This window comes from Xenopus laevis, chromosome 7L (genome assembly GCF_017654675.1).
Source record: "Xenopus laevis strain J_2021 chromosome 7L, Xenopus_laevis_v10.1, whole genome shotgun sequence".
In the NCBI taxonomy this organism is placed as follows: domain Eukaryota; kingdom Metazoa; phylum Chordata; class Amphibia; order Anura; family Pipidae; genus Xenopus; species Xenopus laevis.
In genome coordinates this window covers 63,282,073-63,303,020 of record NC_054383.1, presented here as the reverse complement: position 1 = coordinate 63,303,020, position 20,948 = coordinate 63,282,073, and the positions used below count along the sequence as shown (strand labels likewise).

At 36.6% G+C, this 20,948-nt stretch overlaps 1 protein-coding gene across 4 annotated transcripts in view; it reads left to right on the top strand.

Moving 5' to 3' along the window:
* The window catches only part of tcirg1.L (T cell immune regulator 1, ATPase H+ transporting V0 subunit a3 L homeolog), a 61,938-nt gene that overhangs the window by 13,483 nt on the left and 27,507 nt on the right, over positions 1-20,948 (top strand). For all 4 annotated transcript variants that reach the window (XM_018225583.2, XM_018225582.2, XM_018225584.2 and 1 more), the window contains exons 4-9: positions 4,456-4,685; positions 9,083-9,171; positions 11,872-11,998; positions 12,456-12,538; positions 12,630-12,723; positions 19,704-19,910. In XM_018225583.2, coding sequence (XP_018081072.1) covers positions 4,456-4,685; positions 9,083-9,171; positions 11,872-11,998; positions 12,456-12,538; positions 12,630-12,723; positions 19,704-19,910 — 830 coding nt within the window. The remainder of the gene's footprint in view (positions 1-4,455; positions 4,686-9,082; positions 9,172-11,871; positions 11,999-12,455; positions 12,539-12,629; positions 12,724-19,703; positions 19,911-20,948) is intronic.

Genomic DNA, 20,948 nt, shown 5'->3' with positions numbered 1-20,948 from the left:
AATCTTTTACTGAACCCTCCCCCCCATGCCTAGTTTAAAATCTCCTCCAACCGTCTAGCCATCTTCTCCCCCAAAACAGCTGCACCATCATCGAGGTGCAGCCCATCCCTAGCAAAGAGCCTGTAGCCGACTGAGGAATCAGACCAGTTCTCCCAAAACCCTCCTCCCTAGACCAATCTCTCAGCCATGCATTAAGTCTTCTTAGCGTTGCTCGTGGAACAGGTAATATCTCTGAGAAAATTACCTTGGAAGTCCTTGCCTTCAACTTTACACCTAGTTTTTTTTTTAAATTGCTCTTGAGGACTTCACCACCTCCTCTAACTTTATCATTGGTACTTATGTGTAACAAGAGTGCAGGGTCTTCCCCAGCCCCTCCCAATAATCTGTCCACTCGTTCCACCACATACCAAACCCTAGCACCAGGCCTAGCAGCAGACTGTTCATCATGAAGGGTCCTTACGGCAGATTACTCTATCCAACTTTCTAATAATTGAATCCCCTATAACTGGAACCTGCCTTTCCTTCCTTGCACTCCCCCCACCAGAGCCACTACCTCCCAGGGTGCTCAGTCGGCTCCATACACGCCAGTTCAGAGCTTTCCTCACCAGCATCTTCAGCCAAAATGGCGAATTTGTTGTTTTGGACATGCTGCGAACCAGCCCCCTACCCTTCTTTCCCTTTCTTCCCCTCCTGACTGTCACAAACCTTCCTCCTTCATTAGCCTCCACTGCCCTTCTCCTCCCCCCATTCCACTACCCCCTGCCAGTGGTTGCTCTGCGAGCCTCCTTTCCTCCCCCTCATTTGCCGCTGATCTCAATGCTGCAAGTTCCCCCCCTAGAGTCTGCAGTTCAGATTCCATGTGATGACACACACTGAGTAATACCAGCAAACCCACTTGTACTCATATTTTAAACTGGGTACATACAGTCTCCCAAGTGCAATTCCTCACAAGCCTTTTTGGTTTCAAACGCCTTAAGGTTTTTAACGCTGCTTAACACTTAATTCACATGCAACACTCGCTTAGCAGCTCCCACACTCGCTTTGAAGTCAAAGAGTTAAAGGTTTCAAACCACAGAACACAGAGCCTGATCAGGATTTTTGCAGTCTTCTATGGATCTCCTGCCGTGAATGTAAAACAGGTTTTTTTTATTAATCAATGTGTTAATATATTACAGTGCTTTATTGATATGGATAGGCTGCAATAAAACTTGTATACGCACTAATGCTTTTAAATATGTAAGGAGTGTATTTCCCTTTAAATGGATTACCCAGACTGCATTAAGGTGTATAGGTTAAAGTTCATATTAGCCTTAAATGGGTGCACTTGATAAAGGGTATTGTACCCGAAACATATCGTGTTTTCCACTACTCGGAATAAAAGGCTTTGAGGTGGTGTAGGTGTGCTGTGCTGAAGGGATTGGGCTGATGTGACTTTTTGGGTTGTTGTGAGTTCTGTGCTGGCTGTTGTGTATTGGCTATTGTATTTATTTAATGTTGTTGGTATTTTTTAGTAATACCATTTGACCTCATATAAGACAAAACTCAGTAAAGGAAAACCTGTAGTAATGGTCAGGCAATTTATTCACACAGAATACAACATAACAGTTTTGTCTGGGTAAGCTGTTGGAGTAACACACCAAGGACTTACCAAAGACAAACCTCTTGGTCCAAGCTTTATATTGCTTTCAGAAGGCATTTACCGTAACTGTGACAAGGGGTACACGGAAATATCATACATGGTCTGGCATGGTCTGACACTTACTGTCATATCCATTTATACATTCTTGCAAGATGTGCAGTTTTGTAACATAAGCGTTTTCTGTTTTGTAACATAAGAGTTTTCTGGTCCCTAATGCATGAGCTGGTGTCTGGTAATTATAGACAGGATGGCGAAATTAGCTATTTGAGCAACACTTCTGCAAAAGGGGCATAAGAGACATGCTGACATTCTGGAATATAAATGACAGAGTGGAGATCATTTATTACTATGGCCTAGTATCAATTATATGCGTGACCATTGTCCACAGTTGACCATTTGCCCTTATAGCCCATCCTGCCTTGGTCCCTTGGCGTTATTGCGTCATAGAGGGCGGGGGGTAATAGATATCGACCCTCTGACACTAGTCATTCATCCGTCAAAGGAAATAGACCGTTCCAGATATAAAAAATATAAACTATGTTTAAATGATCTTATAGTAGACTGGTATGAAGCTATGGAAAGATCTGTTATCCGGAAAACCCCAGGTTCTGATCATTCTTGGTAAAAGGTTGCATACCTGTGCTTGATTCTGACTAAGCTGTATGAATCCATATTGGTGGGATAACTATCCTGTTGGTTTTAGATAATGTTTAAAATGATTTCTAGTAGACATAAGGTATGATAACCCAAATACCCAAAAGATATCTTCTTATGAAAACCCCAGATCCCAACCATTCCAGATAATAGATCCTATATCTGAACAAGATAAGAGCTTGGCTCTTGGTCTATGGTTTGCTCTATGATCTCAGCACTGGATCTAGGAGTAGGAACAGAAACCACATTACGATTTCAAGTACATAAGACTCCTATGATTAAGTACAGGAAACGCTGACACCCAGTCCCTAGACACTGGTTTGCAGCAAAGCACAAAAATAACACAAAAAGAGGGGGGTTGTGGGAGCACTCCAAGGCTAAGTAAAAAAGTGCAATGAAAGTGCGACTGATCTGACCAAGTTAGCTACAAACATACAAAAGAGAGGTGTTTGGTCAGTGCACATTCCCTGGTCCCCTGTTTCCCTAGTAATGCAAGTGCCTATACTTTCAAAAACTGGGGATTTAAGTTACATAATCATTTTTCATATGTTGGTACCACCCTGCATAGTGATATTTGTTGGGATAAGTGTCTCCTCACCAAGGCACTGCTTTCACAGGGCTTAATCCTCCCCAGTTATTAACTTTTGGTCTTGGCAGTCTCCTTTGAAAGCAGAGTAGAATTAAACCCCATGAGACCAGTCCCTTGGTCAGGAGACCCTTCACTTCCTAAGACGACTGAAACAGGGCCAGCTTTCCGCCTCCCGCCCTCACAGTGTTCTACAGGGGCACCATAGAGAGCGTCCTGACGAGCTGCATCTCCATCTGGTACAGTAGTGCCAGCTCTGCTGACCGGAAAAGTCTACAGCGGACTGTCAGAGCAGCTGGCAACATCATTGGAGCAGCTCTTCCATCACTTCAGGACATCTTCCACAAGCGCTGTGTAAGAAAGGCCTCCTGCATTGCACTGGATTCCACACACCCCTCACATGGACTGTTCACGCTGCTCCCATCCGGCAGACGCTTTTGCAGCATTAAAGCCCGAACAAGCAGGCTGCGCAAAAGCTTTTTTCCGCAAGCTATCAGACTCAACTCACTGCCTGCTCTCCCACTACATTCCAGACACACCTGAACTGTGAATTTAACTTTGTGAACTGTTAATTTATTTGCACAATTCTAAAGGTTTACACATGTCTATATCCAATTTCTGCCAATATATTGCACATTTCATGTTTACATATTTATTGTGTATTTTTAAGTGCCTTTTTGCGATATGTACTAGCTGGAGCCACGTCGTCTCATCTCACTGTGTATTCGTATACCGCTGAGATGACAATAATCTACTTTACTTTGACTTTTCTTCCAAGAAATGCCACTATGCAGGGAGGTGCCAGCATATGAAAAATGACTAGAGGTAAATAATAAGGACCATCATATGGGGTGTACCTTGATGTGTTAAAGTGGCTTGTGAATTTTATAATTATAACTTTGTGATTTAAAACCCCTGTATCTGAAAGTATACATACTTGCACAGGTACTAAATTACTAGTGCATACTTGCATTCTATATCTCACAACTGATTAAGGCAGACTAAGTACTTTGCACCATGAGTACTCTGGTGTGCCCAAATTGTAGGATCTGAATGATGTGCAAGTTAAAGGGCAGGGTTGGGTGCGCCTGCCTGCTTCCCCCAGTCCACCCCTAATGAATACAGTGCTGCCAAAAACACCTGTAATGTCTAAAAGTGTGAAAAACATGGTGATTTCTGTCTGTACCTGCCCCGGGGCATGATAAATGAGCCCTACAGGCTTGATCTTTTTCCACTTGATAGGCCTAAAGGATTCTTGAATGGACACTGCTGGTGTCATATTGTTTTATTGGATAAACTGATATATACTTGACTTGACTATACTTGATAGTCTGATGGATCCACTTGGGGTGGGGCTTAAAATTTTGAGCCATTACTCTGTGGTATACAGGTAATTTATGGATGTGGTATACAATTTGGTGCAACCTTGACAAAGGCCCTATAATAGTAAGGGAGTCAGTTCTCTGAGTACACTCACGTTTTTAATAAATAAAACTTTTTAACATAGTTTTATTAAGTCCCAATGAGTGCTTAGACTTTTTATGCATGAATATTTTTCTCTATTTTTCTGGAACAGCATACCTAGAACGAGAACTGTGTAAAGCTGGAGTACAAGTTCCTAAGACTGAAGTGTCTCCACCTGCTCCCTTACCGAAAGATGCCCTCAGAATGCAAGAAGAATCCGAGCAGCTGGCAAAAGAGCTTAGAGAGGTGTCTCAGAATCGTCAGACTCTACAGGAGCGTTTGCGAGAGCTACTGGAATATGCTAATATCCTTCGGGAGAGCCAGAGATTTACTGGCCCATTGGTGAGAGACTGTAAAAAATACTGTAAAATACTGTATATTCAGATTTCCAACTGCATGCACACTTTTGCAACATAGTTACATTCTAGTGTCTTAATGATATCTGGGTTTTAAGGTTAATTGATGAAGACAACTATTTTAAACTTTCAACCCTTTTTTGAGCCAGTAGAACTTTGTATTTAATTTTCACTCCATTTAAGGGGCATTTCTCAGGGTAGTTAAATACAGAAGAAAAGTATGTGCTGATTTTTTTATTTCCAGGACAAAAAATGTTAACAAAAAATCTTTAATATTTAGAACTTTCAAAGGCAGTCCTGCTTTAAAAAAATGAAAAAACTTTTTTACAACTTTTATGAGTTTCCAGCATACAGGATATAATGTCATTGGCATAAGATTGAGGAGGTGAAGCTTCATCTTATCAGTTCACCTGATCTAAGGTGGCAAAGGATACTCCAGCAAAATTCACATGGCGATAGGGAGCAAAACTGCGATAGCGACGGTCTCTTTCGCTAGTGAATTGTCCTCTACGCCTGTTACTAATTTGCAGATGAGATTTCTGGCGAATTTTTGCTAGCGACGGCCACTTCACCCTTTAGTAAATCTGCCCCATAGTTTGCATTTAACAGCATCATATGCTCAACATATCCTAACTTGCAAGAGAAAACATCCTAAATATGAATATCAGGGGCCTTTTGAACAGTGTGATGCCCAGTATCGATAGCATCTGCAGAGGCCCAAAAATAAAAATATTAAACACAGATTTTTCACAGGCAAAAACAAGTACTTAGAAGAATACAGCATCGCTAAAATTCTGTAAAACCCACAAATTAGTACAAATGGCCCCAAAAAAAGTAATAAACGTCTATGAAAACTGAGAATGCAATGTAAAGGCTAAAAATGCAATACAGTCAAAACAAAATATAAAAGTAATTACACTGTGCGGTTGTGTGGTTTTTTGTGCGTGTGTGTGCAAAAATAGTCTATTATTTATCCTGGAAATAGTGTTAAAGCAGTATATTTTTTTATTTTATGATAAAGTTGTGTACAGGGAGTCACCATTTTGAATTTTGTTAGGATTGTCAGTGACACTCACATGTTCAGTGTATTTTGGGATGCTGTTGAGAAGCTAAGCTTAGGGGTTACCACCTCATCAAGCAGAAAATAAGGTTCACCAGTTGCAGAAGCTAAAGCTATAAGGCTGATTATTGCATTATGATCAGTGATGGACGAATTTGTCCTGTTTCGCTTCTCCAGGAATTTTGCAAAATTTGTAAAACGTTGATTGAACGTTGACGCCGGCACCCATTAAAGTCGATGGGCGTTCGTTAATCGTCGCCAGCGGCAAAATTGGCGCCACAGTTGGAACCGGTGCCGGCGTCAATAAAAGCTTTGGCATTGGAACCGAATTTGCGCCTGGTGAATAAATTCGCCCATCACTAATTACGATCAAAATTGCCCTGATTTTGGAACTGCTATGTAATGTGAATCTTAATTAATTACTAACCAGCCTTGTATAGTGACATTTATATTATATATAATACACAAGCCCCATGAATATCCTGTAAATTATATCCTTATAAATGGTGCTTAGTGATGTCATCAGTTATAAGTCATCTGTTATAATTGGAGCTTAGTGATTTAGGGGCAGATTTATCAAGGGTCGAATTTTGAGGGTTAAAAAACCCTCGAATTCGACCCTCTAAGAAAAATCCATCGAATATCGAATTCGAAGGATTTTAGCGCAAAAGGTTCTATTGAACAATCGCTCAAAAATCGTTAGGTCGAACAATTTTAAGCGATCGATCTAATAATTTTTATTTGATCATAAAAATGTGCCCAAAACCTATCTACAATGTCCCCATAGGCTAACATTCAATTCGGTAGGTTTTTTTTTTTTTTTATAAACTTGTTTTTATTGTAAAGATAAAATGAAATCACATGATACAATAATATACGTTTCCATAAAGCAAAAATTGTAGTGATTATAACATCAAGTATAAAACATTTCAACAATTTTTTCAAACATTCAGCTCAGTCGTGATATATAGCATGGGGGTAGGTCCTATGGGGATTAGTTTAGATAGGAGGTTAGCAATCTGTTAATCTGATGATTTCTGGGAGGTGCAGTATCAGGTTGCAATTGTTCTTGTTGTAACGCTGTCAGATATTGGGATGATTCCACGATCAAAGGGTGATCTTTCAATTCGGTAGCTTTTATTTGGCGAAGTATTGAGACAGTACTTCGATTATCAAATGGTCCAAATGGTGGAACGATTTTTACTTCAATCGAATTTGACCAATTTGATGGTCGAAGTACCCAAAAAATTACTTTGAAATTCGAATATTTTTGGATTCGAACTATTCACTCGAGCTTAGTAAATCTGCCCCTAAATGTCACATGACTCATTGAAACTTATGTATTATAATAAATATGGTCATGGAAGTCCTTGGTAACTTATAATATCCTTATATTTTACAAGAAGGTGTATCTTATTCACTATATATCGCGTGTGTGTGTGTATATGTGTGTGTGTGTGTGTGTGTGTGTAATATATATATATATATATATATATATATATATATATATATATATATATATATATATATATATACATACATACATACATACATACATACATACATACATACATACATACATACATACATACATACATACATACATACATACATATACATATATATATATATATATATATATATATACATATATATATATACATATATATATATATATATACATATATATACATATATATACATATATATACATATATATACATATATATATATATACATATATATATATATATATATATATATATATATATATATATACATACATACATACATACATACATACATACATACATACATACATACATACATACATACATACATGTTATTTTTTAACGAAGAAAACCAAGTTGTCTATTAGGCAAAAAAAACACCTTCATTTTCTTCGTAAGACCTGCGAGTGAGAGCTTCCTTCTGTCATATATATATATATATATATATATATATATATATATATATATATATATATATATATATATATATATATATATATATATATATATATATATATATATATATATATATATATATATATATATATATATATATATATATAGTGAATAAAGTACCCGCTTTTGTAAAATATAGGGATATTATAAGTTACCGAGGAGTTTCATGACCATATAAAAACACAAGGCCGAGTGTTTTTATACAGGTCATGGAACACCGAGGTAACTTCTAATATCCTCATATTTTACAACTGGGGGTACTTTATTTATTATAATACACAAATTTCAATGAGTCATGTGACAGAAATGACATCAGAACTCACCGTTTATAACTGATGACATCAGAACTCACCGTTTATAAGGATATAATTTACAGGATATTCATGGCTTTTGTGTATTTTATATATATATATTTTATCGGCCCCTAAACTCAGCTAACTGAAAGCAGCTCTAGCGTGTTATCAGCAGCCCTTTAAGAGAAGTTTCCATTTTAAAGTACAGTATGCTAGTCTAGGGGCTATTTAGAGTAATTTAAGAGACATGAAAAAAAATGTTAAATGTTTTATACTACGCAAGGTGTAGTATAGAAATCGTAACCAGCAATGAAATATTTGCAGAATTTTTACACTAAAGATAATGTCACACCATGCATTTTCTCTTCCAGTGATAAAGCCCACCCTGTGTATATAGTAATAGGCAGATCCCATTCATGTCTGTTATCTCACACATATAATGGGGTCTGACCCTGCTTTAGGGAACGTCCTCAAAAATTAAAACCTGTTAAACAGGTTCATTTGTGAGTGTTCTTTTTCTCTAATCCATTTTTATCTAATCCGATAATCTGTTTCTTTTTTTAAAATCTCCAGACTAATTTAAGGTTTTAAATCTAGAACAGAGATGCTATTTTATCGCTGTCTATTTATCATGCTGTGTAAAAAGTGGAGTGGAAGCATTAGCAGTGATGTTGCTCATCACAACCAATCAGATCTTTACTTTTGTTTTCTAACTGTTGAAATCTAATTGCTGATTGGTTGCTCTGTGCAACATCCCGGGTAATGCTTCACTCCACTTTTTACACAGCATGATAAATAGACCCCTTATTGTGGGTCCTAATGACCCCATTAATAATATGAAGTTTCTTTCCTACAATAAAAGATGAATGAGGTGTACGAATGGTTATTAAAACTATTTTTGAGAAGAGAAGCTGATTTAATTGATTAACTCTGGTCCCCTTTGAAAGACTGATCTTCAACAGCGAATGGAATTGATGTTATGTTGAGGGTAATATATAAAATATTTATGATTATTTATGCTTTATACAAATACACACCCATGTGCAATTTCTGATATTGACAGCTGGAGTCTGAGGCACGATGGAAAGACCAGTCTGAGGATGATCCTATGCTGGACCCTGCTGTAGCTTCTAGGCAGGACCTGAGAGTAAGGTAATATGTCTGTCTGCCACAATAAAGTGGCTTATGCATGATGACACCCATTTTTAAAGTTTGTAAAAATTGTCTATAACTCATCCCTCATTAATGCTGCAACATTTTTAACACCAAAATGCAGTGCCTATATGTCCTCATATGATGAGTCAAATTTGGTATGCAATAGCTGTCATTAGTTACACAAGTCAACTCAATTTGACCTAAAAATATAAAGTGTAACTGTTGTAAAAGAAACCAACATAGTTTATATGAAATACCATTAAAATTGTACAAATTAATAAGTAGTTATTTCCAATGTATCATTATATTAAATTAATTCTGGAAAATATATATTTTTTCCTATTCCTTATCAATGAAAATAAATTGCAATTAGAGAAGCAGCTCTGCAATAATTTTGTACATGAACACACTTTGACATGCTTTATTGAACCTATATTTAGGACTTCGCACCGAAAAAAAATCCATGTTTTAGAGTGAAAGTAAGTGTATGTTAGTGCAAATAGAATTTGTGCGTGTGAATTACCTGGGTGCAGGCTAGGGACATATGCAGAAGGACAGTCACATTAAAGTTTAAGATGGTGGGGGGATGGATGCAAAGACAATAGCTGATGTGTGATTTTGTCGTAGTAGAATAAAAAGTCCTTACATTTTCTGACATCCTGGTTCTTCATCTTACATTTAGGAGAAGACGGAACTTAATCTCTACTTATACATACTTTATGATGATTACAGTGTGATTGGGCATTTAAGTGTAAAACATAAGTGTTTTGTATCATGATAAACAAAACGTACCTTATTTCCTTCCCACCGGCAATAATGTAAATCGCTGGTGGGGAAACATACAAGTCTCTTCAACTTTCCAAAGTAGCCTGAAGTTGCCACACAAGGAAATTGCAGGCTTCTTGAGAAACCTTGTGTGATGCACATGTTATTGCCGGGTCGAAAGCATACTCAGGAAGTTACTGTAGTAGTACAGTAATAGATTGATCGTAAGGTTTGTCTGCCATCACCCTTAATGATTTATATTTTGCTCAAGTTGAGCAAAGATATATATAAATGTATACTGTCCCTTTAGGCCAATGGGACACAAGGAGATTAATCACCCACAGAAAATCTACACTACATGTGGGCATCAGATCTTTGACAATACAAATGATAATGCATTAATGATGTGTGTTTGGCGGTTTGTGGAAATATAAGATCATGAACATTATAGGAGGCTGCCCACACACTAGTATTAAAGCATAAATAAATATATTGGATCCATTATCTGGACTCCATTATAATCAAATAATTAAAATTTCTTTAAATAATTTCCTTTTTCTCTATAATAATAGTAATAAAACCAAACCTTGTACCTGATCCCAACTAAGATATAATTAATCCAAACTAGAGGCAAAATCCTATTGGGTTTAAATAGTGTTTAAATAATTTTTTTTAGTAGACTAAATGATTAAATAGTACTGTGATCCAAATTACAGAAAGCTTACTTAACCAGAAAACACCAGGTCCCAAGCATTCTGGATAACAGGCCCTTTACCTCTGTTTTGTTAATTTTTTTTCCCCTCACATTCAAAGGCAAAACAAACTAGTGAGATGGCTTCTCTTATAGGTAGAAAAAAACAGTCCCCAAGTCCCTCTCTATAAAATGCACCCCCATACGGCTTTAGTGTTTTTCCTACCCACAGGTTGGACACAATTGTAGCAAGCTCCTACATAGACTGGCTTGTGTAAATATCAGTGTTTTTGCTTACCTTGGCACCAGGTAGACTTGCCTATTAGGTGTGGTCTCCAGGATCAGAGCATTTGCCAAATCCCCATCTCCATCTCTTTGGATGCTTTGCTGAAGTGAGATGTGTATGTTTAAGCCTTTATTAAATTAAATTTGCTGATGAAGGATATAACGTGTGCCCTGCAAGTGGTGCTGCATGCATCAAATTGATGCATGTCATAAGGAGCATACAAGTTAAATGTAAAATAAATTTGAATGGAGTAGTGATCTCTTAGTACTGGCATGCTGAAACACTGCTGTGTGATGAGATTATTCTGGTGCCAGTAAATTACTGATCCCAAACCAATGTATCCCTAGAAACTCACTCGCTCACCGCCATCTTTGGTTTTTCTCTCAGTGGCCTCAAAGTTGTTTTTTTTTTTTTTTTTTTTTTTTCATTTCTGGCTTTGGAAGCAAATTTGGAGGCATAACGATACAAATGTACTTCCAAATAGAGCCTCTTGCAAGGTGGCAATACACATACAGCTAACAAATAGCAATTGACAGTGCTTATTTGGCAACCCCAAATGTTGTGGCTCTCCAACACTTTATATATTTGAGATAGATACAGCAGATACTTTGGCTGGGGTAGTTTCACCACTGATCTGGAGGATTTATTTATATGTATAATGTCAAATTTGGGGTTATTTGCTACTGCTCTTGGGATCCATATGTACCCACTCTATTAAAAAATAAATATTCATTTGATGAGAAACTGTGTTTAAAATACTGCAGAATAGCTTGTATATTCATCTCAACCACAATGCACTCTAGGCTCCTTCAAATGATGGTATTAATTTATTTAACATACACATTAGTTCATAAATATATTTTCACAATGAATTTGCAGCCTACATTAGAAATTAGTATGTAAGGAATTTCTCAGCTGTTTCTGCAGTTTACATTTTTCTGCACCTTTCTTTTAGCTTTATGGCGGGTGTTATTCACCCATGGCGCATGAACTCATTTGAACGTTTGTTGTGGCGGGCTTGCCGTGGGTACCTGATTGTCAACTTTGTAGAAATGTCAGAACCAATGGAAGATTTAGTGACTGTAAGTGCAACATCGACACATTGTTTTACATCTGCCTTATTGTAAGGCTTTGCAATATTCTTGTATGCATGTACAGTACAGTAGGTTTTTATTTGTTGCACCATATGGCAACTCATTTTTTTATCTAAGTCTCTATAATTAATCTGTACCAACAGCAACATTGACTAAACATTTCGGTATTTTGTAAACTGGAAACAGACATTACTAGACAAAAAGCCATAGATTACTGTAAAAAGATTTGTGATCAGGGTCTGTACAACTTTAAATGTTTCTTATGCCTGCTTAAATTGCCTTTCTTCCTGTTAAAACCAGTTAAGCTATTGATTAATTTAAACTACTGAAGTAGGGAAATACCCTGGCCTTTAACTTGTTGCCAATGTTAATTTCCCTATTTTTTTAATAATACTCTTCCCCCACCTTTTTCTTAGTTATAACTATTCTCTAACTGTATTTTTAGGGTGAGAGTGTCACACAAATTATATTTCTAATTTCCTACTGGGGGGAAAGAATTGGAGAGAAGATCAAAAAGATTGCAAACTGGTGAGTGTTCTTATACTTAATAAGACTAGACCTGAGACTGCTTCTTACTGTTTTTGTAGTTCATAGTTTCTCACTACTGTTTCTTATGCAGTTTTCACTGTCATATTTATCCATATGCTGATGATGAATCTTCACGCCTTGAGACACTAAGGAATCTTCTGGTTCAGATTCAAGACATTCAGAAAGTAAGGAATTGAATTGGCAAAAACACAATTGAAACTGATGCTCTATGCTCTGAAACTAAGCACTATGTTGTCAAATACACAAATACAAGACCCACTAGGTTAGGGCACCAATAGCTTAGTTTTATGAAGTCAATGGCTGACACAAGTCATATTACAGTAATGTTTACTTAAAGTCCATGTGTACAAGGCACCAGGGCCTTATGGAATACATCCTTGAATACTTACTCATTCAGTTTTGGTCATGCGCCTTTTTCTGATTTTCTCAGACACCTTTGGTCTTTTGTGTTACCTATTGATTGGAGGAAAACTGATGTAATTCCAGTATTTAAAGAAACAGTAACATCAAAAAATGTAATTGTTTTAAAGTAATAAAAATATAATGCATAACTGTGAAAACTGATGTTGCTTCAAAAACACTACTATTGTTTATATAAATAAGCTGCTGTGTAGCAATGGGGGCAGCCATTCAAAGGAGAAAAGACTCAGGTTACACAGCAGATAGCAGATAAGCTCTGTAGAACATAATGGTGTTATCTGTTATCTACTATTTAACCTGTGCCATATAGCCTTTTTTCAATTTCCACCATTTCTACACAGCATCAGTTTTACCAGTCCAGGGCAACATACATGATATTTTCATTACTTTCAATTTTTGGTGTTACTGTTACTTTAAAAATGGTCTAGGCCTGTAAATTTGACGGATTAGGCTTGACATCTGTGGTGGGCAAGTTATTTGAAAGTTGGAATCACATTCAAGATTAGGTTCTGGAGAATGGCATTAAAACAGTAATTAGCATGACTTTATGAAGGACAGATCATAGGCAAATTTAATAGTGTTTTTTGATGAGGTAAGTAGGAAGTTGGACAGCATGTTTGTAGTAGATGTCTTGGTTCTATGTACTGAAAAGGGCTTATATCGCTTGTTTGGTTTACGGACTAGCATTCTATCTGGTTTGTCAAAGCAACAATATCGTTTACAGTTAGGTCCATAAATCTTTGGACAGAGACAACTTTTTTTTCTAATTTTGGTTCTGTACATTACCACAATGAATTTTAAATGAAACAACTCCGATGCAGTTGAACTGCAGACTTTCAGCTTTAATTCAGTGGGTTGAACAAAAAGATTGCATAAAAATGTGAGGAACTAAAGCCTTTTTTAAAAACAATAACTTCATTTCAGAGGCTCAAAAGTAATTGGACCAGGGATTCAAAAGTAATTGGATAACTGACTCAAAGGCTATTTCATGGGCAGGTGTGGGCAATTCCTTTGTTATGTCTATCCATGAAGCAGATAAAAGCCCTGGAGTTGATTTAAGGGGGGGGGGTTGTACAGTATGTGAAAGATTTTGCTGTGAACAGACAACATGCGGTCAAAGGAGCTCTCCATGCTGGTGAAACAAGAAAAAATCCATCTGAGAAATTGCTACAATATTAGGAGTGGTGAAATCTATAGTTTGGTACATCCAGAGAAAGAAAGAAAGCACTGGTGAACTCCGCAACGCAAAAAGACCTGGAAGTCCACGGAAGCCAACAGTGGTGGATGATAGCAGAATCATTTCCAAGGTGAAGAGAAACTGCTTCACAACAGCCAAACAAGTGAACACCACTCTCCAGGAGGTAGGTGTATTGATATATTTAAGTCTACCATAAAGAGACGACTGCATGAAAGTAAATACAGAGGGTGCACTGCAAGGTGCAAGCCACTCATAAGCATCAAGAATAGAAAGACTAGATTGGACTTTGCTAAAAAAAAACATCTAAAAAAGTAGGCACAGCTCTGAAAAAACATTCTTTGGACAGATGAAATAAAGATCAACCTCTACCAGAATGATGGCAAGAAAAAAGTATGGAGAAGGCATACCACATTATCTGTAAAATGGTGGAGGCAGTGTGATGGCTTGGCGTGCATGGCTGCCAGGGGCACTGGGACATAGGACAGAAGTAGCCAAATGTGACATAGGACAGAAGTAGCCAAATTAATTCTGAGTTGTTCAAAGACACTGTTTGCTCAAATCCAGCTAAATGTAGTCAAATTGATTGGGAGGCGTTTCATAATACAGATGGACAATGAGCCAAAACATACAGCCAAAGCAACCCAGGAATTTATTAAAGCAAAGAAGTGGAATATTCTTGACTGGCCAAATCAGTCACCTGATCTGAACCCAATTGAGCATGCATTTCTCTTGTTGAAGACTAAACTTCAGACAGAAAGGCCCACAAACAAACATGAACTGAAAGCCGCTGCAGTAAAGGCCTGGCAGAGCATTAAAAGGGAGGAAACACAGAATCTGGTGATGTCCATGAGTTCAAGACTTCAGGCTGTCATTGCCAGCAAAGGGTTTTCAACCAAGTATTAGAAATTAACATTTTATTTTCAGTTTTTTAATTATCCAATTAGTCCAATTACTTTAGAGACCCTGAAATGAAGTGATTGTGTTAAAAAAGGCTTTAGTTCCTTACATCTTTATGCAATCTTTTTGTTCAACCCACTGAATTAAAGCTGAAAGTCTGCAGTTCAACTGCATCTGAGTTGTTTCATTTAAAATTGTTTGTTTCATTGTGGTAATGTACAGAACCAAAATTAGAAAAAAAAGTTGTCTGTCCAAATATTTATGGCAATATTTAGTTGGGAATCCACGCCTGATTTCTACGTATCCCAAACCAAAGGGGGGGGGGGTACGAAACGCGTAAGGTGGACCGTGTGGGGTCAGTATGTATCGCAACTTTAAATACATTTATATTTTTTTACCAATGAAAAGTCTGGGGACACATATCTTTGGATATAACTTTGTTTATGCAAATATTTATGGACCTAACTATATGTCTAACCCAGGGGTCCCCAACCTTTTTAACCCGTGAGCCACATTCAAATGTAAAAAGAGTTGGGGAGCAACAAAAGCATGAAAAAGTCCCTTGGGTGCCAAATAAGGGCTATAATTGGCTATTTGGTAGCCCTATGTGGACTGGCAGCCTACAAGAGGCTCTATTTGGGACTATAATTCGTTTTTATACAATTAAAACTTCATTTCAAGCTTGAAATCCAAAAATAAGCCCCTTCTTTGAGGACCCTGAGAGCAACATACAAGGGGTTGGAGAGCAACATGTTGCTCACGAGCTACTGGTTGGGGATCACTGGTCTAACCCATTGCAGCGTTTTTTAAGTGTAAGCAGTCATTAATTTGCCTTTTGTAATCAATGAATTTGTGCAAGATGGGTTTCTGTAAGAATAAGTACATATATTGATGTCAACCTATCAAGTTCTTCAACCAGAGTATCAATTGGCTTTTTTCTTATTTTCTTTCTTTGGGAACCTGGTTGTATAAATACCCCTTTTAATAACCAGTTTATGAGCATTCCATAGGGTAGTTGCAGATGTAACTGAAGAGAGGTTGTCGGTGAAATAACAAGTTAAACTTTAGATACTATATCTGGAAAGCTTGAGAGATTTGATTAACCTCATAGTAAAACAGGTTGAAAAAAGACACACATCCATCAAGTTCAAATATATATATATATATAGCAGTTAGGCAGGTTATATAGCAGTTAGGCAGGTTATATATATATATATATATATATATATATATATATATATATATATATATATATATATATATATATATATATATATATATATATATATATATATATATATATATATATATATATATATATATATATATATATATATATATATATATATATAACCTGCCTAACTGCTAGTTTATCCAGAAAAAGGCACAAAAACCCATTTGAAGCTTCTCCAGTTTGCCTCTGAGGGGGAAAAATTCCTTCCTGACTCCAAGATGGCAGTCGGACTAGTCCCTGGATCAACTTGTACTATGAGCTATCTTTCATAAACCTGTATTCATTTGCTAAAAAGCCATCCAAATCCTTCTTAAAGGAGAAGTAAAGTCATTAACCACTTGGGGGTGGCAAATGTTAGGCACCCCCAAGTGAATGAACGGCTTTCCTTCTCCTTTAAAGCTATCGATTATATCAGCCAGTATGACTGATTCAGGGAGAGAATTCCACATTATCACAGCTTGTGCTGTAAGAAATCCCTCCTGAATATTTAGACAGAACCTCATTTCTTCTAATAGGAATAGGTGTCTCCTTCTCAGCTGTAAGGACCTACTGGTAAATAAAGCTTATTGTATGATCCCCTTATATATGTATACATAGTTATCATATCCCCTTAAGCCAGCGTGAACAACTCCAACTTGGCCAATCTTTCCTCATAGCTAAGATTTGTAATATCTTTTAGACCAAAACTGCACAGAATATTCTAGATGGGGCCTTACCAGTGCTCTACAGTGGAAGAATAGCCCCTCCTCCCGTGAATCTATGACCCTTTTAATACAGCTCAAGACCTTGTTTGCTGGTATTGCTTGCTACAGCGAACGTTATTATCTACAAGGACTCCAAGGTCCTTTTCCATTATGGATTTGCCCAGTTCAGTCCCATTATGGGTATAAGCTGCATGCATATTTTTACATTCCATGTGCATGACTTTACATTTATTAACATTCAATCTCAGCTGCCACTTAGCCACCCAGGACTTAACTGACAGGCTGAAATCATAAACCCTTTTTAAATATAGTAATGACATCAGCTTTCCTCCAATCCATAGGTACCGTACCACATGAAAGTGAGTCTGAGAAAATCAGAAATAAAAACCAGTCTAAAACTGAACGAAGCTCTCTTAGATCCAGAGGGTGTATTCCATCTGGCCCTGTGCCTTGTTCACATTCATTTTTAGTAAAGCTTTATGAACCATATGCTGAGTCAGCCACTGTCTAGATTGAGCTGAGCCAACAGTGCAGCTATGAGGTGGGTCTGGGAACTCTTGACTCTTGAAGAAAAGAAGCTTAACAAATAGACATACTCCTCCTCCTTTTCTATTACCTCTGTCCCTCTGAAACAAAATTTAGCCTATTATATTTACTGCCCAGTCAGCAACACCAGTCATGTCATATTTACCTTCCAGTGACTGCAGCTCCAGCTCTCCGATTTTACCACTAAGACTAAGACTTGCATTTGAAAACATACAAGGTTTTGAGCTGTATTGAAAAGTCCTTTACAAAGAACTCGTAATGCCAAAGAGGGGCAACACAGCTAATAATGAGTATAGAAAAATAGGATTGATTCATCATAATATTTGAAAAAGTTATTTTTGCCATGAAAGCTGTGTAGTTATGAAATTAACTCACTGATGTGGTAGTACTGGCAGAATCATTAGATAGCTTCAAGAAGGGGAATAAATGGCTCCTTACCAAGTCAGAAAATGCAGAGTTGCCAAAATTAGCTTATAGCACAAATCTGATCCAGGGACGTTTTTTTAGAGGGAATTCTTTAATTTTCTATTTTGTATTGTAATCTTTTCTTGGCCCTATATAGTGCTTAAGTCAGCTTTGACATAGAGAAAGATTGCACAATGACTGTTTCTCAGCTAAACCCTTGCAATGTTGTATAGAGGACGGGAGCCTTGTTTTTGATCTACCTCACGCTGCAGTTTCATATTAGTATGCCAGATGTTCTTAATCAGAAACACAGGGTTTATTGATGACAATAAGAGAATCCCAAAATAGTGGATTTGGTGCATTCTTCTTACAAAGCAACTTTGACATATAGCACGGTTAAGTTGTTTGTTGTGGTTAAAATTAGGTTACATTCCTAAAACTACAAGAATATATATATATATATATATATATATATATATATATATATATATATATATATATATATATATATATATATATATATATATATATATATAGTGAAAAATAATTATTAAGCATCTGATACACTGTACATTTTGAATGCCATCATGCAAAGATTGTCAAGAGCAGTTTGATGTTTTGATGAAGTACAGTCAGCTTTATGTTTATAAGGGTTGTTTAAGACCCTGAGCTCATTTGTGAAGCACTATGCTCACCTGCCGAGAGCAGTGCCAGGATGTGCAGCTCAGCTCTGTCCTTAAAGGGGAACTCTGGCTTTTAAACCAAAATTTGATAAAGAGGCCCACATAACAGAGAAACCCCTAATATACCAATCATAGATACCTGTTTCTTCAAAAAGTATGACTAGATGCTGAAATCCAGCTGTTCAACAGTTCTTCTCTTTTTGCATCATTTGAAATTCTGTTAGGGAAGGAGGGACTAAACACTGATGTTACAAATTGTAACAACGTCTCCACAGCTTACAGACAGCATGCAAGAACTATATAGCCCACAATGCATTGCACTGTGATGTTGCCTTTCCTTATTGAAATCACATGTGCAGGGAATTGTGCGGTTTGGATGATGCAGACTAAGGACAGATGGCTAGGCTTAGGGAACTGTTCCATACCATTAAAAATCATGAAAACTCTGCATCATTTTTATTTGATGTATATTGTGAAAGTTGTTTGAAATTGTTTACTTTTTAAAAAGCTCAAGTTATGTTTGTGTGGAGTTCCCCTTTAATTGCAAAAAATGGTCTATTGTGGCCTTTTTATACATGGAATCCTTTTTCCAGAAACTCTGTTATCAAGAAAGCTCCAAATTACGGGAAGGCCATCTCCCTTAGACTCTATTTTAATCACATAATTAAAAAAATTTTTGTCTGTAATGATAAATATAAAGTACCTTGTACCTGAGCCTAACTGAAATATAATTAATCCTTATTGGCGGAAAATCAATCTTATTGGAAATAATAAATATTTAAAGGATTTTTTAGTAGGCAAAGACAAAGTACAGGAGATCCAAATTACAGAAAGCCCCCTTATCTAGAAAAACCCAGATCCTGAGCATTCTGGATAACCGGTCCCGTAACTGTATCAGAATTATTTAGGACTGTCTTTTCATAGTTTTATAAAATGACCTTTTTTTTTTACAGGAATAACCTAACATGTTTGCAAGCAAGATACATGGAAAAATACGTGGAAAATGTAGTCTTATTACATGACAAGGGCTAAGTATAACATTTCTCATTTTATGTAGGTGCTGTCACAGACCGAAGGTTACCTCTCACAAGTACTCTCCCAAGCTGCATCTGCTTTGCACCACTGGAGAGTTAGTGTGCGAAAGATGAAACACATTTACCTCATTCTGAACTTATGCAGTGTACGGGAGCGTTGCCTGATTGGTGAAGTGTGGTGCCCTGTGGTTGATCTTCCCGTTCTTCAAAGTGCACTCACTCGGGCTTCGGTAAAACAAGCATTTATTAAAAAGAACCTTTGATCATTTTGCACCATCTTGTAGCCCTTTGCATGTGGGCTGTATTTTAATCTGTTATTTTTTTTATGTTTGTGACTTCTGTAAGTAAGTACTTCTTTAAAGTACTGAGCTTGTGTGTGTGTATATATATAAATATATATATGTGTGTGTATGTGTGTATATATATATATGTGTGTGTGTGTATGTATATATATATATATATATATATATATATATATATATATATATATATATATATATATATATATATATATATATATATATATATATATATATATATTATATATATATATATATATATATATATATATATATGTATATGTGTGTGTGTGTGTATATATATATATATATATATATATATATATATATATATATATATAAACAAAAAAGTCCAGACCAATTCAAGGTAAAGAAAAAATTAATTTTACCAGTATACAGGTAGTCATGCAAACATGCAACGTTTCGGAGCTCCCGCCCCTTTGTCAAGCATCTATTCTCACAATGACATCATATCCTATGTAACATGTCCCATAACATAGACACACCTACTTCTTATATGGTATTAATTATTTAACATACACAAATACTAGTTCAATAGTTTCACTCCTGGCATATTATATCAATACTACATAGGTATCACATAATTACAGTCATTACGCATAATGTGTCTAATTCCCATAGTATAGTACTGTCTTACTTCTACACCATTTATATAAACGCATAAAGATCATACTCTCTGTTGAGTCCTTTTGGATGCAGTGTCTGCAGGGTATGGATCCAAAATTTCTCCTTCTTTTGGAGTTGTAGGAGTCTGTTGCCCCCCCGTCGTGGGGGGGCAACAGACTCCAATACAAGAAATCTGAGGGATGCAGCGGTATGTCTCGCCAATTTAAAATGAGCTGGGACTGGTAATTTAACCACTTCCTTTCTGATTGTAGATTTATGTTGACTTATTCGATCTCTGATCGGCTGTATTGTTTCCCCTATGTACGCTAGCCCACACGGGCA